Source organism: Drosophila erecta, unplaced genomic scaffold (genome assembly GCF_003286155.1).
Source record: "Drosophila erecta strain 14021-0224.00,06,07 unplaced genomic scaffold, DereRS2 tig00000021-arrow-pilon, whole genome shotgun sequence".
Lineage (NCBI taxonomy): Eukaryota > Metazoa > Arthropoda > Insecta > Diptera > Drosophilidae > Drosophila > Drosophila erecta.
Window position 1 is genome coordinate 21006660 of NW_020825198.1, and position 27401 is coordinate 21034060.

Here is a 27401-nt window from a genome sequence, read left to right on the forward strand (position 1 = left end):
TTTATTAATTTTATTGGTGACCCAATGGAGCGTCGGAGCGGCGCCGTTGAACGCACTCGGCCAAACGCCCACAATGTACAATAATTTCGGGTTTTTAAATGCTGTTTATGTTGATTCCATTCCATTCATCGAAGGGGAAAAAACAGCGTAGTAGCGAGCCAAAAACGTAAAATGAAAACGAAAACGAGTCGAAAATGAGACACATGCAAATTGAATATTTATTTTTGTAAGGCGAACTGACCACTAGAGACTTGGCCACTGGTTATTGCACTGGGAAAAATGAAGAAAGATTTAATAAGAGGAGGACAATATGCTACATTTAATTGGAAGGGAAGCTTGTAATTATTATTCACTCGTTTGAAATTCATTTTGGGTATTTTATAATATATTGGCCTCGATTTGTGGGCCACACATTTCTCTGGGCCTCAACAACCAACCGCTGATGCTGAGCTGGTTAGCAACTAACCAACCAGAAGATAGCCATTTATATGTGCCATTAATCGATTGTCAGCAGACTCGTCATGGACCGCGATCGCCGTTGCGGAGAGTGTGGAGGAATTGGAAGGAGAGGGGACAGGTGTGTTGACTGACAACCAGTTACCTGTCGCCAGATACCCTGAAATGGCCAAGAAGCTTTGGCACTTTGTTGGGAGCATAGATCAGATCGTATTACTTATAAGCTTATAAGATCCAATCGTGGCGAATCAAAATATCTTTAGTTTCTTCTAGACAAAAATTATTGTTTTTTTTGTGTCGCGCCAGAAATCCAATACTTTAAAATGTTTTAGTAAAAACTTTTGTGAAAGGAGTACTTTGAATTCTATTGCCTATTCAAGCCAGTTTCAAACCATTTTTCTGGTATTCATATTTGATTTCCTAAGATATTCAGCTAATTAGAATAAAAGGCAGGGCATTTCAGGTTCGATTCCTCGGCATCACTGGGTATTGATTGCCGAGTTTCATTTTGCGTCTGTTGCTCTTTTTAATAAGTTGCTCTCGTATTCGATTTCTGTTTTGTGTTAAACGCTTGGAGAGTTGCATTAGCGGATTGCATTACCCATTTGGGACCGTGCAACTGGCAATCATCACTGCCATCATCATCGTGTCAATACATCGATGGTCATTATTAGCCTCCACTTTTGCCGTGGGAAGGCAGACAAATGTTCGCTCGCTATATATTCATTCGCTGCCAGTTTTCTCCTACACCTGAAGCGATTTATATATTCATATAAATATATACGAGAGAGGGCGGGGGATCCGACAGGTGAAAATTGAGTTACCGTTAATTGCCAAGGCGTCTACGACCTGCCAGCCTGGCAATATGTATAGAAACACCCACCCCCTTAATTGCCACACTTAATTAACACCCAACCCATCGCATGACAAATTGCAGATTGTTATTTTACATTTTGTATCTTGGGAAACATCACAGGCTCTTCCCGTCTTATTTTTGGGTGTTTCACCAACTCCAACTTGGAATTAGGAATTCGTGTTTGGCGCATTAACATGCCGACCAATTGAAAAGTAAAACATTGGAAACTGCGGGTAACTAAGCCAGCAAGCGCCCCCACACACACTCGTGAGGCTGAATTTTCCTTCTCATGGCCGTCGAGGGGTCTAAAAATAGAGTTTAACAAACTGAAAAAGTATTCCACCACATACAACGACACGCACACGCTGACAAAATTACAAATTGGGAATGGCGGGGATGGTGGGGCACCTCTCTGGTGCCATGGTCCCATTTTCACATTTCAATTTAACGAACACACACACATCGCTCTTGCCTCTCATTTCTCATTTCTCAACTCTCATCTCGCATTCAGATGCATCCTCGAAAACCTCCGCCCTGCAATCCGCAATCCGTGGGATGCTGTGAGACTATGCCAAAAGGGAGCAAGTCCCAGCACACTTTTTTCCGCGTTGTCCCTACGTCGTCGTCCTGTGCAGTCCACATCCTTATGCCCTCCTCAGCCCTTGTCCTGCGATTGGTCGCAATTCGTTAGCATCAGCAGTCAGGGGTGTGGGCCGAAGGGAATGGTTTTTGGGGGGTTAGAACCCACTACATTAATTGGCAATCAAAAGCAGATTCTGTAGAACACGGTTTTAACGTTTCCATGGCACTTAGCTGAGATGATCTCTGTGATCCCTGGCACACCCACTTTCAACTGTTTAGATTGTGTTCTATCTGAAAAGGGTAACTCTTGTTAGAAGTGTGATCCTCATTACTTAGGAAACTCATAGCTTGGGCTTTGATCCTCACACGAAGAACGTTCTTTTTGGGACTGGCTTTGAAACCCCACTGTGTAGATATTATGCTGCGCCACTGCGAAGAACCACCCTTGGGGAGCAGAGGGAGTTTTCCCCGACTGACTGACGAGCGAGTTCGCTGGCATGCATTCTTTGTCCTCAGGGGGGGTGAAGTGGGCGTCTGGAGGGGTGGCGTCCTGAATGTTGCAAGCTCCGTGGAGGATGCCAGCGCCTGCCACTTGGGCACTTCTGTAACAGCATTTCTGTTTGTTTTTGTTCGGCTTCTAAGGCTAAGCATCCGCGTTCCCTTTTCACCATGTCAAGATCTCTGGTGGGGTACGTGGAATCCTATGCTCAGTATGTCAGCCAAGCAAACTGCAAAATATAGCAGAATGGTGTTATAGGCAGTGAAACATGGAAAGTATATATTATTCATTCGGTTCTTCAATTAATCCTATCAAGTTTTATATCGAAATAGCAGACTAACTTCCTGCTTACGCCAGGGATAAATTGCTATATCATGTCCGTTTCCGTGTCCTGATCAAGGGATCAGCCCAACAACTCCGTAAATAGTCTCATTATATCCCTCACGATGTCGTTTCCTTTGTGAAACTTGAGACCAGTGTGAATCAGGAACTGCATATGATTGCACGAAATGCGCTCCATGTGTGACTTACAGAGGAATGGAAGTATTTTCCTGAACAAAGTAATAATGAATAGTTTGTGCCTTACTGTAAGAAATGTTTTTTACCGGAAGGTGTTGTTAGATTCATCGTTCAAAAGTGAGTAAAACCTAATGTACCAACTCTGGTTAGGGTATTCCCGAATTCATTAGCCCAATGTTCATTATTTTTGCTCGCTGACTTTATGTGTTACCATGCGCCACCCCAATGATGTTATGCATCGTGTTCTCCGCGATGTTTCCCTGCCCTCCCCGCCCCTCCCCGCTCCTTTCATCCCAACAAGTCTCATTTTCTCTCCTCCAGTTCATCTGCATGATGTGTGGTGGGTACATGAAGTGCTCTTCAGCGTTTGCTGACATTTTCTCTTCTTTTTGGATTCTTTTTCTTTTTGCAACAGAAGTGAAACAACGATATGAGGGGTGTGATATGTGTAGAATGATGTAGCATGTTGCACATGTTGAATATATGCACATATATAAGTTTTCACTTGGGACGGTCACTGCTCCAATTCGTCTAAATATGTAGCCATGCATTTTAATAATTTGTTTTTAGATATTTCGCTCTTGGCTGCGTTGTGTGTGAACTTGTATTAACCAGTGCGTTCTGCATCTAATTCCCAAGAATTTAGAAGGGGCTGGCTTATAGCCTCACTAATTTAGCAAGGTGTTAATGTTTAATGAATGGGAAAAATTATTGCATGTGTGAGTTCTTGATACCGATTTAAAATGAAATATATGCTGCTTGAAAACAAAACATGTACATTAAAAGATAACACTTCTAGATAACCCTGTCAACCTGAGGTATTGTGATCCTATTCTCTCTATCTCATTATGGTCATTAATCTGAGGGCCCCTTTACATATATGCTGATGTATCTGACAGGAAGCTCATAAGGCTTAGGGCTTGCGATTCATTGTGCAGCTCGAATACTAGACACACGCCTCGCTAATAACTTGTCATCTTTCTGGAACTTCATTTCTGACTAGTTCCCTAGTACATTCCCTCGATTTGATAAATGTCCAACACCGCCGACTCCGCCCACCAACCCTGGGCGTTCTTTCAATATTATGACAGCCAAGAGGGAAAATCTTTTGTTGCCATTGCGCTGTATTCATCTCGAGCATCTCGAAGTTGGTCTCTCCTTTCGCGCAGTAGTCCCTCTTCATCCTCATCTTCATCGTCATCATCATCTTCATCTTTTCCGCGTTTCATTTCCATTTGGAGAATGATAAAAAAAGAATGTGAAATTATTGTGGCTGCTCTTTTCTGTTTATTCTTCATAAGTTGGATCCCCTTCATCCTCGGATCTTCAGCTTTTGTTTGTTTTCGTTGCATTTAGGTGGGGCAATGGGTAGGGTGAGATTAAAACTTTTCCTTCTTATCTCTCGGAAAATTGTCTTCTTTTTTTGGTATCCTCGTTGGCAGTTGCATTTTTGATGCGATTCATTGTCAGTTGACCCAATTCGATGGGCGTGGACCCGAGGCAAATAACTCCCACACTAACACCCCGCCTTCAGTTCCTTTTGTGCATCGAGAATGATTCCGCTTTCCACCAACTTTCCCTTCAAGTCCCTCGTTGCAGCTTGGTGAAATATTCGTGTCTTGAGAAGCCATTCATAGTTCTGAACTTCTTTCCAAGTTGATTTTTGTTCACATAATAAAAGGCACGAAGTGGGATCACTGGGTGGCGCATCACTGAGGGAAAACTTACATGGTGTGAGTAATATTATAAAACAGTAGTATGTTTCATTGCTAGGTTCTCAAGATTCCTTACATTGCAATAGGATTTTGGTTGAATCTTATTTTAGATACCAAATCAAATATACTGTGAAATGTTAGTCGCATACAATTTTTTCGCAGTGTAACTAACAAATGCAGTTTGCAATTACCCGCTGTCGATGTAGTTGGTGCTGCTGTTGTGGATTATTAAATACTTTATTGCTCGGGTTGAATTTGAAAACTGCGCCCAAGAATTAAAGTTGAAGGCGCTGTTTATTTTGTGCAGCGGTAAAGAAATGGCGGGAAGAAGGGGTTGTAGAAAGAGCTGGGAGAAAGAGACCTTTGTGTGGGTTAGACTGCATTAGGTTGCATGCAACGGGGCCATAGAAAGTGCCACCGAACCGCCGAACCCACTGAACCCACTGGTAGCTTCCCCACGGAGAAGGCAGCGAGACTTGAGCACGCACCAGACACGCAAAATAAATATGGACATATGGACGGGAATTTCCAGTTGCGGATGGAGAGGGGTGGTGCAGTTGGAAGCTATCACTTTTCTGGGTTTTTATGCTGCACTTCTCTAATCATGGGCACAAACCATATGGGAACTGTGTCTGCGCCTGGGATTCGAGTTTCATTGGTAACAATGTTGTTGGGTGACCTCGGGGTGATACTACCTATTGTCAAACAATCCAAGCTATGGTAACTATGGTAATCACCTCAATTATTTGGCCCAGTACGATTACCCACTCAATAACTCAATAAGAGTTGATGAACTGGGTTAGGGAAAAGCTTCTCACATTCTTGAATGCTTTATTAGCATTGGGCTATAAAAAAATATAATATTATATATTCTGCACTTAGAAATACGTGGTTCTTTGTGATCACTGCTTATTGTAATATATTTTATCTGTAGTAAATTTTGTTTTTTATGAATTTAAAAATGATTGTTCAGAATTGTTTTTCAACCATCGTACCATAACTTTTGGTACGATGGTTGATAAACAAGCCCCCGTTTTTACCAGTGCATTTTCTTAGGACTTTGGGATGGCAATGCCGTGCTCTCAGTATTTATAACTCTCTTCTCGTCGGCTCTCTCATCAGCAAAAAGGGGTTGGTGTCGGTAAATTTCCGTTGTTATTCGCATTTTGCAAGGATATTCAAGAAGGGGAATATTTGAGGACATCCTGGCGGTTGCATTTGCATAAAACATATTTTTCGAACTTCTTTCTGGAAGTTGTTTTGCTTTGTTTTCCTTTTTATTACGATTTAAACAAAAGCCGCTTGTAAATTGCAACCCTCTCTTGACACGCGGCGCTCTCTTCTGGACTGCCCCCAATTTAATTTCTCCCTCTCTTTTGTACTCTCCGGAAATTGCTTTTAATAGTCGTTTTTAGAACGATTTTTAATGTTCACTAAATTGCGTCATAAAACTATTTGCAACGCGTTTTCCAGCAGGCTTTTCTCAGGCTCATTAAAATGTGGCGGGTGAAGAAAGCCCACGTTGGGCGCCAGTAATTTTTGGGGCTACATTTTCGCTGCATTTTCGCCCGCAAAGTTGCATTTCGTATATTTTTGCAACCCCCTTGGAAAAGAGAGGGAAAAACAGAAGGGACAGAAAAAAACAACCCGCAGAAGACATCTGTCTGGAAAACCCTCACATTTTCTCTCAGCTCTCTCTCTCTCTCTCTGTCTCGTTTTTCTCGAGCGGAGAGCGAAGGAGCCGCTTTGGCTGCCGTCGACGCCTTCAGTAATGGAAATATTTTACCCAGTTCAGTACTCCATTTCAGTCAGTTAGCCGACGTTAGTTTTTCGCAGACGCTTTTCCGCCTAGCAGTATTTATACCCAACAAAAATGTCTAAAATTACCTAATTGGTAGGGTGTATCCCGCAGACTGCTTAAACAATATAAATAACACACTTAACAATACAAAACAAGTGCCGCAGAATTTTCGCAATTTACCAACCGCCACGCCCCCCGCCCCTTGCGTACGTGTATGTATTCGCCTGTCTGCCGCCTCTACCGCAGTCGACGTCGCTGCCACCGCTTAAATATCCCCAAAAACGTCCCTTGAAATCATATACATATATATATTTTATATATCCATCTACACTCAACAGCGATTAAAAATATAACGCGGAAAAAATATAAAAACGAACTTCAAAGTGAAATTCGAAATTCCTCACCCTCGACGTATTGATTTTTTCGTCATCTTCATATTTATCGGTGCCAAAGTGTTTGTATACCGTCCAAAAACAAAACACACTCACACACATGAACCTAGTTCCAAACACGAAATACTAAAAAAACGATTCCGTTTCACTGAACATACTGCCTTAAATTTATTTACCTAACACCTAATTGAAGCGGATCAACTAACTAGGGACTTAGTTAGTGGGACCTCTTTTAGTCCCCTCAATTCGCCACCCCCACAAAAAAAACAACAACACATCGGCAGAATGAGCAGCTACACTGCCGCCCAGTATTACAAGACCACCAATATGATTACCTCCAATGAGATTTACTGGTAAGTTGCTTTTGTCTGTCGGAATTCCTTCTTTGATTTCTGTGAGTTGGCAAATTAAGTTTCCAATATTTTTGAAGGAAATGAAAGTTTGAATCGCAGGAATATTATGTTGGTGCCTTGTGTTCTACCAACAATATACATATGTATCTTTATGTAAGACCTGTATAATAACCTGGAGTATACTAGCAACTTTATATAATACTAGAAATGGGGGTAGGCAAATAAACCTTTATATACTGAACGAATTTTTTGATTTTCGTTATAAATTTGAATGTTTTGCATTTAAAAACAACTATTTAAAGAGTGTGTGGTTCACAGTTCTTGCGAGGACTAGATCCTTTTAATTTTTCTCGAGTGTATTATCCTTTTTGCACTTGTAAGAGCTCTGTCTGCCCACGCCACCCCTTTTTCCACTCCCCCGATTTTCGCAACTAAAGGCCCAGAGTTCAAGGTTCGATTAGTTTTTCCCGAGGACAATTGTGACGCAATTGCTATTTCTTACTCTCATTCTCTCTCCATCTCTCTCTCTCACTCTCTATCTCACACAGCTTTTCAAAGCTGAAAAAAGTCAATGGTTTTTCGGTCCGTTTTGCAGCATCCGAGCCACGCCCCCGCCACCGCCCCTCTTTTCGGTGCCATCAATAGTGCATTTTTGATGGGCTAATGCCCACACACGACGACTGCCTCACACTCGAATGGAGAAACAACAACGAGAAAGCGGCATATCCATGGCTTTTGATAACAACAAAAGGTCGAAACCGCCTTCAAACGCCCACGTCCACGCCCACACAACTCATCCAAGTTTTCCCATCGTGGGCGTACATCTCTCTCTCTCTTTCTTTCCTCTTCTCCCTCTCTTGCGCCCACGAGAAGATTGTTAATTTGCCGCACTGAAGTATGCAAGTGATTTTCCGACATTTCCCCTCTCGCGTTTTGTATGAGAAATACTTTTGTTTCCCTGCACTCCCTGCACATCTTATGAATTTATTTTTTAAGCATTGTTTTGGGCAGTGTTTTTGAATAACAAAAATATTTTGCTCAGCGTTATGCTGCTGAAATTGTTTTGAAATTGCCAAAAAGTATGCAATATAGTTTGCAACAAATGCGGCGTAGTTCCACTTATAGCTGCATAGATGGCGCAATGTGGTGGTGGTATCGGTGTAGAGCGAAATATTCCGCTCTCTAAAAGTTTTTTTTTTTTTTTTTTTTTTATTGTAGTTTATTAAGATATACAGGATAGCTATGAACCCTTTTATTACCTTATTTTCTATTGTTTCTGCCAATTGGCGCTCCGGCTATAGGGAATATTTAATATAGCTTTTTCTAGTTTGGTCTAATACTCTCATGTTGTTTTATAATTAATGTTTAGCTATTAAGCTATTGTTATCTTAGCACTAAGTCTCTTGGTTGACGTCTTTTGATCCTCTGCCTCGGTCGAGTAATGGTGAGATCATTAGCGAGACGATTCCTGTGGTTCATCAGTCTTGAGTTGTACCGACTGGAGTGGAAGTTGATTTGTTGTAGTACCGTAACTAGTTTTAGGTCCCTATGTAGCACGCTATTTCGAATGTACCACTCACAGCCTGTAATTTGTCTCGCTATTTTGTTCTGGGCCACCTGAATTTTTTTGATTTGGCTATCTCTTGCTATCCCCCAGATTTGGCAACCATATTGCCAGATGGGAGCAATGACCTGCTTGTATAGGGTGAGCTTATTTCGGGTGGAGAGTTTACTGTTGCTTCTTAGGAGCCACCAGTGCTTTGTCACAGCTGCTCTCACCCTTGTTTTGATGGCTGCTATGTGGGGAGCAAATGTGAGCCGGCGATCTAATGTTATGCCAAGATATTTGGCCGTACTACACTGCTGTACCATCTCCTCACCTAGTTGAACAGCAGGTGGTGTTTTCCTCCTTAGTGAGAAGCACACGTTAGCTGACTTTTGACCATTTATGCCAATATTCCATCTTCTTGCCCATTTCTCGTACCTGTCAGCGTACTCTTGTAGGCCGTCTGCTGCTTCATATTCGCAGGATGATCTGTAAGTAACACAGACGTCATCGGCGAAAGTGGCTAGAGTCATCCTGTCAGGGTTGGCGTCCATACTAGCATTTGGCTGCGGCATATCGTTGGTATACAGACAGTACAATAATGGACCCAGTACACTTCCTTGAGGCACTCCTGCACTGACCTCATGTATCCCTGAGGTTGCGGAGTGGAAACGTACTGCGAACTGCCTATTCGCCAAGTAGGACCGCATTAGCAAGTAATACGGTGCTGGTAGTGTCATTTTTATTTTGGCCAATAGGCCAATATGCCAGACTCGGTCGAATGCTTCCTTAATGTCCAAAAAGAGCGCATTGCAGTATTCTTTCTCATCGTAGGCTTGCAATATTTGGTCAACGATGCGGTGCAGTTGTTCTATTGAACTGTGACCTGCACGAAATCCAAATTGGTGATCAGGGATGGCTCTTCTGGATGACATTATCCCAGCAATTCGGGCAGAGATAAGTCTCTCAAAGATCTTCGAGATTGATGGGAGGAGACTGATTGGCCGGTAGGATGCTGGGTCACTCTCTGGCTTTCCGGGCTTGTGGATCATACTCACTAAGCCAAATTTCCACTGGGCAGGGAAGTAATGCAACCTCAACATAGCGTTGAAGATCAACGTTATGTAAGAGATCGCGTGAGTAGGCAGCGCCTTCAGAGTAGCGTTGCAGATGATGTCGTGGCCTGGTGCTCTTTTAGAGGATTGGCGGTTTATGATCGCTGATATCTCACATTGGTCGAACGGGAGAATCGGTGCATCCATTTGCAGCGCTTGCTCGAGGACTTCCTGCGTTTCTTGTTTTTCCTGTTGGCTGGCAAGGTTAAAGGGCTTGAACCGTTCAGCTAAGTGCCTAGCAAACACTTCCGCTTGTTCCTTGTCAGAACGACACCATGTTCCGTTCTCATTAGCTAGTGGTGCCTTCCTGGGGCACCTCCTTTTTATACTACGCGTCGCTTTCCATAGAGAATGCCTCGCTTCGCTTCCAGTACCAGTGTTGGTAAGCCTCTCGTCGAACCATGCAGCTTTATGGTCCACCAGTTTCTTACGGAGAATATGTTGAGCTCTGTTCCACTCTAATTTGTCTAGAGGGTGGCGGGACCTCATCCATCTTGTCCGAAGTCGTCTCTTTTCAGCAATTAAAATAAGAATTTCCCGTGTGAGGGGTATACCTGCTGCTACGGGTCTCTGTGTCAACGTTCGTGTAGCTGTTATGGCTGCCGATTTCACCTTTACAGCAAATAGGTTGATTGCGTCCTCAATATCTTCTTCTGAGTTGATTTCTATATCAAGATACAGAGATTGCTCTAGAAGACCGCAGAACATTTCTAAGTTGGTGTGTCTGGTTATCAATCGATCTGCTGTAGGATATGTCAATGCTGTGACATCCAGCGTTATGATAAGAGGCAGGTGATCAGAGCTGAGATCAGGAGCCGATGTTATGGAAGCATGAATATCGAGAACGCCTTTCGTTACTGCAAAATCAATGCAGCTTGGAGTTCCTCTCCTACCGTACGGATACCGAGTAGGACTGCCTGTAGCCAGCGTGTTGACTTCCGTACTAAGAATAAGATCCGCGAGAGCGCGACCTCTTTGATTGCATCTTCCTGAGCCCCAGAGCCAGTGAGATGCATTCCAGTCTCCTGCAATTATAAATTTTCGATGATTTAGCGGTAGTATGTCAGCAAATTCATTTGTTGTCCATGTGAAACGAGGAGGACAGTAAATCGCACCAAAGTCGATCACACCAAGCGCTGTGTTTATTCCTGCAGACGCTATTTGTACTTTTTCGCTGGTAACAGGGCTCAGAGGATAATGCACCAAGCTAGATTTTATAAAGATCGCAGCTCCTCCTCTAGCATTGCCAACACTTGGATCATTAGCTGGATATGCATCAAAACCATATATTTTTGGCACAAAGTTTCCTCGGCAGTGAGTCTCACTAATTAGTATGACATCGATCTTATTTTGTCGCGCAAAGCACTCAAGCTCTGGCAGCTTCGTGGAAACGCCATCGGCGTTCCACATTAGAATGCGCAGCGGCATCATATTGTTGATCGTTGCGCTTGGAGGGCAGCAAGCAAATTAAGAATTTGCCCCTGCTGCTGTGTCTGCTGTTGCTGCTGTTTGAGCATCATCATCATCATCTCCGTCTGTTTATCCTGTAACGAGCGGAGTGAATCGATATTTCCATTGAGGGTTCGCATCATGTTTTCAATGTTATTTTCAAGAGATGAGTGATATGCCGTATTTCGGGATCTCGATGCTGAACGGTTGCGGTTGTTGTCTCGTTGAGCTGCAACTCGAGATCTCGATGTCGAGCGGTTGCGGCTGTTGGTTCGTTGGTTTATGTTTGGGTTGTTCTGCTGTTCATGTTGAGAGACATGCACGCCTCCCCTAGCTGCATCTGCATAGGAGACACCTTGACGAGTGGCTACTCTTGGTCTGCTCCTAGTTTGATCATTTGTCTCGGTTTGGCTATTCACAGTAGGCCGAGCTCCAACTCCACGCTTGGGCCGAGATCGTTGCAGGAACGCCTGGTATTTGGGGCACCCTGAATAGCTTGCAGGGTGCTGTTGTCCGCAATTGTAGCACGTGCACGGTTCACTGCGCGGCCTAGTACAGTTGCTGGCAGCGTGCTCGCCAGCACATTTGACGCAAATATGCGCTTTACGACAGTATTTAGCCGTATGGCCAAACTGTTGGCATCGATGGCATTGCACAACAGCATTGCGCTTTCGGAGGGGCTCAACGATAACCCGCATATGGCAAAGTGCCTTGACTAGCAGGATCTCCTTATTATTGGCCGCGGCGGCAATATTCACGAAGAACATATTTACCGGCTTGGCTACAGGGGTGCCTGGCTCACTGCGCCTCTGGGGCAGATGGACGTCAAGCACCTTGTGTCCGAATTTTTCCAGATCCTCCTTAATCTGGCTATGAAGCGTGCTGTGGTGTAAGCCTTTAATGCAGACTTTAAACGGCCTATCTTCCTTCAGTTGGTAGCAATGGAATTCATATTTTTCCTGCTCAAGCCAACTGACAATGCTACGAAAAGTGGTAGCGTCATTTGCATAGAGTCTCATCATACCGCCAAGTGAAGCCCTAGCTTCAACTTTATTTATGTCAATTATTTTCCTGAGTTCTTGCATGAGCAGAGAGACGTTTTCAATACCTTCCATCACTATGGGCGGTGGTTTGGGCTGCGTCTTGTTGGGAGAACCTGAGGTGCCAGGAGAGTTAGCGGCCCGCTTCGCCGCAGCAATGGCAGCTTGATGACTTGTACTAGGCCTCTCACATAGCACGTCGTTGGCGTTCTCAACTTCCATGTCATCTGGGTGAAGCGCTAGCAATTCGAAACGGTTTGAGCTGCCACTATAGTTCGATTGAGGTATGGGAACGTTATCACCGTTCTTGCCGAGGTTAGCTTTTTTCCCATCAGTCTTTGGGGAGGCGCATGACTTGCGCTTTATTGTTTGAAAGCGCTGCGAGGCTTCACCTGAAGCAGGGCTTTGGTAGCGCGAGGCGGTTCCTGATGTGGACCCATTGACGCTCGAAAAAGCAGATGCCAATGAAGCTGCTGTGGCGGCAAAATCGGATACTTGTAGAGTATCATTATCTGAGGGCGCGTTGACGGCATTTCTAAGTTCCTCTCCTAGAACTGCCTTGTTCTTATTAGTAGCACTAGTAGTCGTTGACTGCGGCTTGTCAAATTGTCCGGGTTTCATCGCACGCCTAAGAGTATGCAATAATATCAATTGATCTTGGGGCAGAATAGAAACTAAAAGCTTCTATCTGATACATAGGCCAGAACTTATCTGCTGCTGGAACCAAATGGTAAGCTCCTCACAGATGTTTGTTAAGCTTTCCAACGGATGTTGTGTTAAGCTTGCCGGCACGTGGCCGTTGGACAGCGGAGCACAATTTAATTAAATTTGATAGTTTTAAGATCACTGCACTGGCACGTTACTATCACTGATAGTGACTCAAGATGTCACTAAGCACTAATTGTGCCACTAATTGTGGACTTGTCTCTGGTGATTAGTGGCGAAAATATTAATAACCGCGAGCGATGATCAGGTGCGTGCTGCTCTTCGAAAGCTGCACCAGTAAACTTCTCTAAAAGTGGAAAAATAACAAAAACTTTACGTCAAGCTGAAATAACACAAGGCAAATTAAATCGCCGTAGCGTTTTAGAAACACACAACAAATGTAGAAACTGTTACAGCACTTAAAATGCGGCATTTTGGGTATTAAATATAAGGAAAAATAACATTTCTTCTTCTAAAAAGATAGTCTCATTAACATACTCACATAATTACAAATTTATAGTTTATTTTTTAAAAATTCATTCAATTAAAACGCCCAGTTAAAGCTACACAAAGCTACCAATAAAATCAGCTCAGCGAGTTTTCCAGAATATGTCCGAAATTTCTATTTTTGTGGCATGGTCTGTGCAGCACACGAACCTTGAACTCTGGCATTTTTCGAGCATAAATACATACGGTATATATAATGTTGTTTTGCACGGCCTGAAGTGGGCAGCAGTGGGTGGTTGGTGTTATGTAGATGGTGGATGGTACGATATAACATCAGAACTCCCACGACGAGGCACGCTCATGGAAATTCCAGCGATAAACACGTGATTATATGTACATAACCGTCAATGGCTCTCTGCGGTACAGACAACATTATCTAATCCAATGATAATGCCCTCCGAAGAATAACATTTGTAGTTAGTGACCAACTGGCCTTACAATATCCGGGTTAGTTCAGTTATCGACCAGATAAGCACAGGTTTTACAGCTCGGTCCGGAAAAAAGAACATGCTTTTAATTCAATCGAACTAAGTTTAAAGTCGTAATGTAGGCAAATGAATTTAGAAGTAGATACTAAAACCGAAAAATCTTTGCTTTTAATATTTTATAGAGTCTTGATTGTATCACTGAAGGTTTTTTCACTTCCTATTGCATGTATATATTTTTAGATGTGGTTTATAATCTTGCATAACAATTACGTAGTACAATCAAGCCTAATTAATCTTGGGTGCTCTATACAAAACATATTTAATAAACGATAATTGTTAATATTTATCCAGACAATGGAAGGTTGCATAACTTTTTATTTGCGATCAATATTCGGATCTCGACTGACAAAACTTTGCACATACCTATATGGGCGTACATACGAGTATATGATAGGGATATCCAGTATAACTGCTAATTAACTTAATTTTTAGTCGTGAGCTGCCAGTCGCAATGAAATTTATATTTATAACGACCGAAGAAATCGTTTGCATTGACAAATTGCGAACGGATTTTTCGTAGTTTCAAGACATATAGCTAAAGGCAATTTTACTAGCAGTTTAATCTTTCTAAAAAATATAATCTGAAGCACCCAAAATCTCCCTTTTTGAATTGAAGATAATTCGAATGGGTAACAATGAAAAAGTTCAATTAAAAACAATTGCATTTCTCCCATTTGATTTTTGTTTTGGGTTTCCTTGTGAACGCGTGTTATTTAATACGAGTCGCGGCATTATTCCGATTACTAGATAGCATCAACTGTTTGACATTTCTCCTCCGAGCGATGGGAAGTGTTTTTCTTTATTATTTCTTCTCTTTCCGTCGCTTTCCTCCTGGCTCCACTACTTGGATCATTATTCTCAAATCTCTTGCCCCCGTGCCCCTCATTATAAACACTACTGTGGCTTGCAGCAGACTTTTCCAGTAGTTGAAAGTCGTGGGATTATTTAACGACTTTCTCACTTTTACTTCTTACCTCCATTGTTGGATTGTCGCTGAGCTGTGCTCTGGCTGCCCTATTCCGTAAGGTGATTACTCCGGACAGTGATTACCTAGACCACGTGACTCACACCACTGACGTTTCCACTTTTTCCGACGTTCATTGGACTCAGTTTGCTTTGGTCCAGCGCTAATTGAATGCCAGACTTTCGTGGATTGATAAACCAAAAAGAAACGTGCACGTTAAAAGCAACCTGCTCTTTAAGGTACACGGAAAAGGCGTTTAGTAATGCTTTGGGAACTCTATCGAAGGTTTCCCTAGAAATTATCAACTTGGCTTTGATATAATTGATACTCGTCTGTGTAAATATTGTGTAGAAAATGTTCTAAACGTAGGTGACCAACTTTGAAACGAAATTTCAGCCATGTTAACACGGGCCTGAAGGCAATCTGCATTTTTCTGTATGTAGATGAGAAATGAAATCGATTACTTCCCGCTTTCAACTGGATCTGCAGTTAGCGCTTCCCCCCTAGCCTCTTCCCCATCACTGCTTTATAGGCTTCTGGGTTTGTAGGCCTAATGCAAAAAAGTAAATAAATTCAGATGAGGTGTTCCGAAATCAAAAAACCCGGTGAGCATCGCCGCATGAAAGCATCTAAATTAAAAGGCGAAACCAGTTGGGGAAGTTGACGTCATGCATGTGGGCGGCAGAGGGGGAGGGGCAATCACTGGGGCCAGAGTAAGGGGAGAGGGCGGGCGGAGAGTTGCCGGTTGCCGGTTGGCACACACCAAACAACTAGCCAAGTTAACCAGTTCTTGCAGCAGTTGCTGTTTCTGATTCCATCGCCGTCGTCCTAGTTATGTATGTGCCAAATTTCTTGGAGCCGGCTCTTTTAGTCGGTTGCTACTCGCTTCTTGAATGCCCACCAGCCGCCACGCCCCTCTTTCTGCCAGGCACCCCCATTTTATCAGAGAAAAACTTTACAAAATTACCATAGTAAAATGGGGTATATCGGTTGAACACTTAAAATATCTTAATAAAAAAAAACATCTCATATATGGTTTCGTAGTAGTCATGCATTTATTATATTGGTATTAAATGAAATTCCAGTGATTTTCAGCATATGTTTAGCTACCCGCATGGCGTTCATAAGTCAACAGTTTTTCTGCCTGTGTAAGCTTAGCCAAGAATCAACTGCTTAGATTTCCCTTGTTGTTTCTTTTGTTGTTCGCTGTTGTTGCCCAATTCAAGCAGCAATTTCAGACTCGGACGCAGACGCATTGTTGTTTCCAGTTGGCTCTGTAATTTGCATTGAATTGAAACTGACGAAATGCAGCCTGGCAATGCAATTTCTATAGAATTAATCAGACCTTACATCTGACTTACCCTGGAAAAGGTTTTAAAAAGGCAGTAGCTACCTGATGAGGTCGGGCGATCGGTAGGAATGGATCGGAAATACAATGTGTACATAACTACTTGTTATACATGTGAGAAATGAGATCTTCGGCTGAGGTATTGAGTTAAAAGAAAACAACATTTCAGACGATCGCTTTCGTAATTATAGAGAAGGTTTACAAGGGAACCAGTTTGTGTGTTTAAATATTGTTGACAAATGTGGCCGAGAAATTGTTTTATTAAATATATATGCCATTTAGTTTGCAACCCATCAAAAGCAAATTATAAATTACAATCAACCATTTCCAACAATTATGAAACTCGGCTTCAACCGAATTATCCAACAGCAGTCTCTTCACTATTTTAAGACTCTTTCAAGTTCATTAGCTTCTGTTCAAAAAGGCAACGAGCAATCAAATCAAAAAGAATACCACGAAATTAGAAGAAAGCCAGCCAAACATTCACCAGCCATCCACAAATAGCAAATGAACAAATGAAATTCGCATAATGATGGCCATTTGTGTGGATTACGTAAAGCCCTCGAGATTTGTCTTCTCCAAGCGATTTCAGACACAAACAAGATGAGCCGACAGAAGGGCGGGATATGAAGCTTCGAGAAGAGTGCGGGAAAACAAAAGAAAATTGGGAAATTCGATTGCCAGATAGGCGGATGGACGGCAATAATAATAAGCTGCTTATCGCTTGTAAACATGAATTTTCCAATGAAAAATTCAAAATGAAAATCAATGAAAGAGCTACGAGAGTGGTAATTATAAGCAGACGCCTACACGGAGGAAAATGCGCAGTGCGAACAAAATAAAATATGAATTGAAACAAAATAGTATTTTTCAAGGCATAATCACACTCACTTAGAACATTTATTCAAGTAACAAGTAACCGATGATCACAGATCAGTATGGGCCCATTATCTATTTTTTGGTTGTATTTTTTTCTTGGGTGCTTGTTTTCAGTGGGCGTGAGATACGTGATTTGGAGCCTAACGAGCAGCGCAGAACCCTTGTGGGCGAACTTTCCCAATGTGCCACTTGAGCAGCGAGCGATTCACAACCGCCGTTCGCTGATTGATGAAGGCGCCAGTGGCGGTGTGGAAGCAGCTCCACGAAATGAAAGAAAAACTCAACCACTGGGCTGCCCAGCGAAGGGGGTGAATAGGGGGTGGTGGTGCAAAAGATGGAAAGGGGAATTTTTCGTTTTTCTTTTTTTTTTTTTTCCTCCATTCATGGCCACCAACCACCACACCACAACAAGTGACGCGCGGTGGGCAAGGCGAAGTGCAAGTGAAAGTGAAGTCGCTGCGATGCCGATGCCAATGAGTGTGAGTACTCGGCTTCATGAAACCACAAAAATTTCCCACTAACATAATTTTGTATCTTTTCTGTATCGCACAGCGCCCGCGCCCCCCTCCCCCTCCTGCGCCAGCTGTTGCTCTTTCATGTTTTTCTTTCAACATTTTCATTTGTATCGCATCATCCGTCACTGGCTCATCTTCGGTCGCTATACTTTTGATTTAATTGAATGAAAAGACAAAAAATAAGTTTGGTAAAATCCGGACAGCGAAGCTTTGAATACTCTTGTAGAGCGCTTAGATCTCTGAAAGGTGTGATTTTATGTCAATGAAATGATTTGCTGGTAACTGGAATAAAAAGCCAATACAAACCATTTTCTTTACGTTGAAAAAATGTTTCTAAATACTGAAAAGCTTAGCACTTTGGTGTACTTACCGGTAGCTCCACTCGATAGAGCCGGAAACAGTACGAAAAAGAAGATTTGCTCAGATATAACGATTTCTTGGAATCGCTTTTAGCTACCAAATCTGTGAAAGTGAATCCAGGAGTAATGGGTATACTCTAGTCTAGTATGGAGAAACTTCCTAATGACAGGGGCGAGGGAATCTCGATTGCGATGTGACGTGATCATGATCGCGATCGTGATCCGATCCCTTGCCCGATATTGGCCCTGCCAGGCTTCATTAGCCGCGCTCCAGAGACTCCGGCGCATTGTCTCGCATTTTGTCTCCCAGCCAGACCTGCGTTCACTTTCTAATGAGCCCGAAATGCCGGCGATTCGGCTGCCTGGTAGTATAGCCAGTAGTAAGCCGTGTAGCCATGACCGAATGAGCGATTCAATGGCCCCGCCAGCGGCAAGTTGAAGGTAGGAATCGGTTGGCTATATACTCGTACCATACCACACTGCACCACCACCTAGTAGGGGCTCGGGGATCGTGGCGGGGACGTAAGCTCTCGCAATCGCTTTGCTGGCTTTTCTGTTTCGGGGCGGACTGAAGGTCTCTTGGCTGGCTTGGCTTAGGTTCCTCCTTCCCATCTGCCCGCCCTTCGACTGTTTACAAATTGGGTTCAAAATGCCTAAGGTCAGGCGGGCAGGGGGGGATTTGGTGGGGGCCAAACGAGGTAATCGCATAGTTAGTAACTACACACGACGGAGCTTTCGCGATGCTTGCTAGGGAAATATGAAGTGCGTTTCATATGTGAGATACTCGGGGGCAGTGGGTAGATTAAATGATTGCTAGGGGTCTGAACGTGGCGATCTTTAAAGTGGTATCAGAATTAAAAACCTACAGCATCCCATGGAAACTATTCTGCGAAACGTTATTTAATATTTATGAAAATGTTCAGTCGTATTTAATTATTCAGGAAAACGTAGCTCTAAAGGTTAATTGTCAGCAATAACTGTCAAGGCCCTGAGAACAAATCCACTAATATCCGCTCAATTCACCTGTTTGAGATGCCTTCGCCAGGGAAATAAACGAGCTGCAAATTAAAGATTTCTTCTGCTGGTTCTACTGGATTCTGGTCGCACTTGCAACCCTGCTGATGGCTTGGATTAATTAATCCAAATGCCTGAGGCAACCCTCGCAGCACTGGGCTTTTGTTGTTTGTTTCTTTGGGGCTGTCATCATCGTTGACGGCTGTTTATTGTTTCATAACAGCAGAGACTCGGCCCAGACGAGTATGGCAAATGGGTTTGTGTACCTTGTACCTAATGCGTTAATATCAGCCCGCTTTTGGACCAAGGGAGCGGGGTGGAGGCTTCGCAGGGAACAACTGTGGCAAAAGTTTTGGCTTTATGTGTGCATATGTTTACGACTTACGAGTTTTAACGATGCCGCAGCTATGGCAGTGTGCGCAGTACAGAGAGATAAAAAAGAGGTCACTTTTGTTTTGATGCTATCAGATTTCAAGTGGATTTCGAATTATTGGCTTTCCCTGTTTAAAAATGGTGCAACACATTTGCATTGCAGTGATTTGGAGTAATGCCTTGCTTCAAACTATAAAAATTTGAAAAATGTAAATCGTGTGGTAAACATGAAAACAGTAAATAAAATTGGAAACAGCATCCCATGCTGTTAAAGTGATTTAAAAGTAAGAGGCTGGAGGAAGTTAACTGCTCTAACCAAGCTATTTGGAGCGACTTAACAATAGAAAACATATGCAGATCAAGTTTAAGCATTAGTTACGTTATCCATGATATTTAGTAAATATATTTAATAGTTATGGACATGGCCTGTCCATTGACTTTCTTGGGATCTAGTATTGTGTATAATACAAACCATTAAGATTGGCCATTAAAAGCACATGATAGTTGTTTTCTGTGCAGCAGCAGGTTTCAATGAAAAGTCAAAACAGGCCGCAGGTCCGGATATAAATGGTTTGTTGTCTGAAATACACATACAGATACTCGGATACTCGGAAACTCGGCTGCTTTGGACTCAGCCATACAGTCATCGGGCTTAACGCTTGGCTCAGTCGCTGAGCGGACCGGAGTGAAGCCAGTGAGGCATTACGCTGCCCATTTTGTTAGCGGGCCGCCGCAAGCGACTAACTACCAACTAGCAAGTTCCAGGGACCAAGCACCAGGGACCAACTGGCAAGAGAACTGCCAGGCCGCCATGCCGCACACTTGCCCACATGTCTCTCCCCATGGTACGGCACATATGGACGTCAGCAGTGAAAAACAATAAGAAAACATAGCCAGTAAAGCGCCCCCGCTCGCCCTTCAACGCTCGTTTAGTGCGGTTCGCTCGGTTCGTGAGTCACCTGAGCGTAACGTAAGCCCAGCTTATTGTTCGTCTGACTACGCGCAGCCACAATCGATATACCCTGTACTGGGGTATTGTCATTCGTTGATCGGAACTGCGGAACATTCAGGGGTGGCATTTCGGAGGTCATTAGCTGTGGTGGGTCGTATCTAGCAATTTACACAGTTTTTGGGTTCTTAAGCAGTTTAATCCTGTCTACCAATTTACACAGTTTTTGGGGTCTTAAACAGTTTAACCACTATATTTAGCCTAAGCTCTCTAATTAGGGATGGGGGATTATAGTCTTTCCTAAATTCCATTGCACTTTTTGTTTTTAAGTATTATATGATTTATTATATTCCCCACGTTCGCTTTATAAACATAAGTTTTAAGGTGTTTGAATTAAGAAGGGATCTTAAGAGTTCAAATAATATGAATGAAGATCGGCTTACAGGGTACTAAATCATCGATCTTCCACCCGAACATCTTTCATGTTTTGTTTTTGCCATAGCACACGCTTTTGATGCAGGGTCTACCCCTCCCTTTCCCACTCGCTCTCCCTCTCATTTCCTCGCTCTGCTCTTCGGCGAGTTGCAGCAGCTGTTTTTTCCATTCTCCGAGAGCCGAGCTTTGCGCTCTGCGTATATTTTTTTTTTTTAATTTTGAGTTTAGCTTGCGATTGTGTGAGATTCAAGTGTGTGAGATTCGTTTGCATATAAATTTACACCTCTTTACGACTGTTTGTCGATTTATGTGTGTGCGTATTTGGGATCTGTTTTGCAATTACCCAATTTGACAATGGAGTCAAGTAGGAAAAACACAGTTTGCTCGAGCTCCAGCGTTGGAAACTTTTCAAAACGCTTTAAGATCCGAGTCGAACTCATTTTCGTTCGCTTAAATATGCAAATATTGCGGATAATGGAGCGGCTTACTTTCTAGTAGCTGCTGCACTTTAACGGTGGGTTATATGGCGGGTTATATAATGACAATTAGACCCACTGTGACAGCACACGTCAACGCTCATGAATATGTGAGAGCTGAGAGATAGCTGCAGGTAAGTGCACAGGTGTGTGCGGGGCCGAAACTCATTTAAAGGTAAATCGTAAATGTATATACACTGTTTCGCTATTTCTGTACCTTTTCCATAAATGAGTTGTTTCAATACTCAGAACTATACTTGTAATCGCAAAACATTACAAAAATAGCTTTCATGCTTAAAGGAGTTATAATTGTATGCGTAAAATTATATTTTAGTTAATGTTTATTTTTGTTTAATTGAAATAAATCTTTTATAGATAATTTCCAATAATTTTAGCTTTTTACGTGTTTTTGCCATTATTAAAACTTTAGTTTTGAGTATTTTGATTCAAGTCTTTTTAAAGAATTACATTTACAATCTGCAATAAGTCAGTTAAAGAAGCATTTCCTTTGCTTACTTAAAGGATTAAATTTAAAAAACACATTCAGAAGATAACAACGACTAGTATTTCCTTCTAATAACAATAGAAGCCAGCTTATTAATTAGTGGTCAAGGGATCAAGTTTTCTGTATGCATGATATTTTAAAATTTTGATCTTTGAAATCAGATCAAGTGGAAAATAACAGCTTAGTACCCCGAGTATTCGAAATAACAACAATATTAGCCAGTGTTTTAAGTGGCCCACAAACTTGGCCAATAGGCAATAACAAATACAAGTGCAAACTCAGCAGCAGCAGCAGCAGCAACAAGCTCTCTTCCACGCACACACCTGCAGTCTCCACCCCACTCTCTTCCTCTTTCTTATCTCTCTGAACTCGAGGCTCTCGCCGCAGTTTTGTTTGCGGCTCAGTTTCATTCAAAGCTTCGTGGAGGCAGCACGCACGTCGCTTGCTCGCTCGTTTTATTGTTTTTCCGTTCGATTACACCTTTCGCAGTAGCCGTTGGCAGCGCTGCCCGCGTCGCAGTCGCTGATCGTGTGTGTTTCAATATATTCCAAATATATTGTTTAATTAACGCAGTTTGGCAAGCGAAAAATACAAAAAAAATAAATATTTGAAATTGTATTTTCAATTAATTGAATGAAAATTTAAAATTGAGTGTGAGTGCTAAACGAGAAGAAATCGACACAATAGTTTAAGCAACAACCCAACATTTCCCAACACGCATCACCACTATTCGTTGCTATTTGTTTATTAATTTGACATCGTTGTGTCACCGTGACATGCCACAAAAATAAATCAAACAAAACACACAATAAAACAAAACGGAAACAAGCCACAATTTTTTGATGTAAAAAAAATATATATAATTAAAGAGAAAATCGCCTTTCTCCAAGCGTCCAGTGTATCACAAAAACAATAGTGCCGCCACCAGCAAAAAAAAGTACAAATAAAATAAAATACAGTAGCGGGTGCCAGGGAGAGTGAGAGGGGTTTAGAGAGCGGGATCGCTGGAAAGAGCGGGATCCACGGCCACTGCCCCGTTACGTTTCGGCAACCACACAAAAACAAAAACTGAAAAATCCAAAAAAAAGAAACACATAAATCGCGTGTGTTTTTTGTATTTTCATGTGTGGATCCAACTGGAAATTTCTATTATTTTGTAATTGAACTCGAAGCACTTTGCTTCGGCAAGTTGATTTTCAAAGTCGAAAAAAGCAGTCATTCCTGGAAAAATCCGCCCACGCTGACCGCCAAAATCGCTGAATCACTGATTTAGCATAATGCCAGTTGTAAAGGGGCTTACCTTTTGAATCATCCTTTGTTGGCACTTAAAATGCAGCACTTGTACGCAGCTTAAGTGATTTAAATGGTTCATAAAGATATTTTTAAAGCACTTAGAACTTCTCATTTGTCAAGGAACAATGAAAACGGTATTTAGAGGGTGCAAAAAAGGGTTCAGCTTAAAATGAATGACAGTTCCTGATTTTGAAAATTTATAATAAATATATAGCTGTCCCAATTGTCTTATATTTATATATGTATTTAGACAATCTTTTCTGATCAGCTGATTCAGTGAGGTAAACAATGCTTGGAAAGCCAAAAGCCGTTGATCCGATTCAATAAATGTTGAATCAGTCTTTGAGCTCTCTCTTCTTTGCTCACTCTCTTATCCCGTTAACAAAAAAGTGTGATGCATTTTCCAGTGCGTTTTCGCTGCATTTTTGATTTTGAATCACTTTTATTTTGATTTTGAGCTTTCTGTGTGACGTTTGCTCTTTCGGCTGCAGTTGTTGGCTCTTTGTGTTGCCTTTCGGCCAGGCTTGTATAATCGCTTGCCACCCAATTACGCTGCGTCGCCGCATTCGATGTTTGTTGCACATTGTGTTTCCACTTCCTCTTCCGTTCGGAGAGAAAACAGAGACACAGAGAGAGACAGAGAGGGACAGAGAGCGACTGAAGCCGGAGAAAGAGAGGGAGTATATTCGTGCTTTTTGTTACGTGCGCCGTTACTAATGACACGAATGTGAATAAAAGCATTGAGCACGGGCTGTCCCTCTTCCTCTTCTTCCGCAACCCCCACCGCAACCCGCCCACTTCCCGGAGCCTATCCCTAAAACACTGGGAAAAACTGTCTCTTAATAATAATCAGTTCAGTTTTACATCAGATCAGATCAGTTTTTCATGATAGTATCACCTAATTGCTGTTCGAAGTTCAAATAAAAAATTACATATAAATATCACTGTTGATTTTTAAAGAATTCATGATTGGTTTACCCTTTGAACATAGCGTAGTTGATAATTCCTGAAATTAATATAAACGTTGATAATATAAGGCAATCTTATTAAACCATCTTTTATTAGTCTGTTAAATTCTGAAAATGTGAAACAATGCACTTTACTTATTCTTTTATACTTAATCATGATTAAAGAGATTTTAAATTTTTTTTTAATATAATTTATAGATATATTATTTGAGGAATTAGGGAATATAAATTTTTTTCCGCTGCACAAAACTCCCTTGTTGTTTTCGAGTATTTGCTTTAGAGCGAGAGCAGAGCGCACTACGAATAATTATAAATTAAATAATTATACAACACAAGCAAGAAAGCAGCTTTGCAACTGATTGCGGCTGCCGCCGCTGTTGTTTTTTCCCCCCACCTGCACTTGCCGATGCTTTTGCTGCTCGTGCAGTGGAACACCTGTAAAACAAAGGCAGCTCTATCTGCCACAAAAGCTGCAACTATAGCAACCCAATCTAAGCCAATGTCGATGTCGTGCTCCAGAGCGGATGCAGCTTTAGATATAGCCTACAGAGCTCCAAAGCTCTGTCCACATAGCAAATACTACACACTGATTGCTCTCAAAACTCGACTTTTGAATACAATTTAAATTTATAGCGACAGTAACCAAAAAAGAGAACTCTATGTCAATACCCTCGACTACTAGATACCCATTACTTGTTCCCGGGATCACAGCGTTCATACGGACGGGTAGACATTGCCTGATCGACTCGGATGGTAATCCTGATTAAGAGTATAGATATATACTTTGGATAGAACGGTCCGTTCTATCTGCTACATATTTTGCAACGAATTTAGTATACTCTCTGTGCGAGTAACATGAAAACGTTTTTGATATTCTTTATTAGGATTTATTGATCTACGAGACAAAAAACAAACTAACTTGATTATATGAAACCTTTACGGTCTATTGAAACGAAACAATAATATAACAATTAAACTTGTGCCAAAAAATAATACTAATAAAAAAATATTCAAGATTGCGTTTCATATGTTCGTATGGAAAATTCAATTACAATGGCTTAAGCTATAAAATGAGCTTACAAAAATATTGATAATAAATATCAATAAAATACTGTAGTTATAGCCACTGCCGTGGCTAATTATAACTCTGATTAGTTTGTGACCTTTAAAATAGTTCATACAGAATACAGAAATCCAAGCCTTTGCTACCCAGTTTTTTGAATACAAATTACGCCTTATCTGCCAATTAACCAACAACCACTGTAATTTAAAGTGAACCAGACAGCCAACACAATTTTCGTAAAAACTTTAAAACAGCGAAAAACTTGTTCAACAAAATTGCAATTACAAACAAAAGTTTCTAAGAAACGAACGAAACACACAAAAAACAAAAAGGAAAAACAAAAGGGAAAACAAGTTGGAACTGTTCTAGTCACAGCAAAACACATCAGCAGAAACAACTAGAAAAGCCACAACCACTAATAGTTGCTAAATAACACAATATTCAGCTTTTAGCATTAGGTTGTTCTTTTTGTGAGCTTGTGATTTGTATTTCGTTGTGTTTTCTGTATTTTGTGAGTGGGCCCCGGCAGCAGCAGCATTCTAAGCGATTGTGATTGAGAACTCCCCTGAAGCGTTATGAACGCTACCCGTACACATATTGGCAGTAGGCGACTTGTTTTGGCCAATAATTCCATGACTTGTTCCAAGGCTGGGCCCCAGTCGTGAGATTAAGCGAAATTCGTTTGTTTGAACAGCTTTTTACTCGATTCACTCGGTTCGTTCGGTTCTTATGGATGGTATATGGTACGTACGTACGTATGTATGTACATATGTATATTCCATATGACGAAACACAAAAACCAGAGACAGTGGCAAGTGTTGTCACAATTGTAACAGAGATGTCTCGGTATCGTTTTCAAGCTCTTGAGACTCTCGAAAAAGGTTCTTGAACTTTACGACGAAATATATTTAAAAAACAAAAACAAAAATCCACTCTGAAGAAAGTGTGGGGGTTATAGCCCGACATTTCCATACATACATATTTATAACCATATAGAGATCTTGATCTTGGGACAACAGCGATCTTATACGTATGCCTGTGCGGGTGTATTTCCCTTTCTATTCATTGTTTTCATTGCGAATTCTCACGCACTTCGCACATAAACCTCATATGATTTATGATCACGCGGCCTTTGGCTTTGTGTGCAAAGTGGATCAGGTCACTAGATTCCTAGCCAGCTAATCAGCTAATCAGATCGTGGGTGATCTGAAATAGTAAAACTAAACTTGGGCCCACTGCCAGGTGCACTTTCCCAAGGCACGTTTCGGGGCCTTCAGTGTGTCTAGATCAATGTGGATATGTCGGAATATATCGGAGTATGGGCCACTGTCTGCGCTTGGTGCCAAATCGATGTTGTTATGCCCGCTGTCTGCGTGTCTGACATATTCAATTTGAATATTGTTTATTCACCAGTCCCACTTCCACTTTACTCTCTCTGGCCTGCTGTTTCGCTTTTTTCCTCATTTTTCAGCCTTCTTTTCTAGTCTGCAGTTGACAACTGGCGACTTTTACTTGCGATCGACGATCAACGATCAGCAATCGACGTTGACCCAAAAAGCAGAACAGCCGCAAAGTTGATTGAATGCGATTGCAGACTGTAAACTGCGACTATCTCGCTGGGGCTTTAATAAACAAATACAGTTCTGTTTTCGCAAGTGTCATTCGCCACCCTGGGTTCATCTCAAAAAGTGCGGTATGATGGTTCGATATAATACTTCTAAAAGTGGGGCATAAAATGTTGTTCGAGACAAAATACATGAATTTCTGTCAGCTGTCTGTCAGTTCTTTAGATATTGATGCATCTAGCGTAGCGTGGTTATTTAATGATTGAGTTTAACGAAATGCTAAAATGGAGTAGCTGCTGACTCAGTTGGAATTTGAAATTGCTTCCAATTAAAATGTTTTGACATCTGACTGAAATCCACGGCAGTCCATATATGTCAACTTAATTAATTCCATAACTATCCTTATTTGACGTGTGATTCATGTACAAAAGGTGAATCAATGCAGTTGAATGAAGCTAAATGCAAAGACACGAAATACGAGAATGGTGTAGAGCTTATACAACGATTCTTAGGTAACTTTAGGCTATCTGGGGTATACGACAGTCTGGCAGTTTCCCGAGAAACTTATTGTTCTAAGTGATCTGTGAATTCTCTGGCGCTCTCTCACTCTCTATATGTATATTGTCGTATATTGTCATACTGGCTTTCTAACCCCGACAATTGCCAGTCATAA

The 27401-nt window shown here is 41.8% G+C and overlaps 1 protein-coding gene across 5 annotated transcripts in view; it reads left to right on the forward strand.

The window, feature by feature from the left end:
• The window catches only part of LOC6546173 (IQ motif and SEC7 domain-containing protein 1), a 46605-nt gene that overhangs the window by 7727 nt on the left and 11477 nt on the right, over positions 1 to 27401 (forward strand). Inside the window, exon 1 of one of the 5 annotated variants that reach the window (XM_015158645.2) lies at positions 6356 to 7173. The exons of 1 other annotated variant lie outside the window; for it this stretch is intronic. In XM_015158645.2, the coding sequence (XP_015014131.1) occupies positions 7106 to 7173 (68 nt within the window). In that variant the 5' untranslated portion in view covers positions 6356 to 7105. Of the gene's footprint in view, positions 1 to 6355; positions 7174 to 22201; positions 22777 to 27401 lie in introns of those variants that run through there. 3 more of the 5 variants (XM_001973538.3, XM_026977833.1, XM_026977834.1) reach the window with 3 other exon arrangements.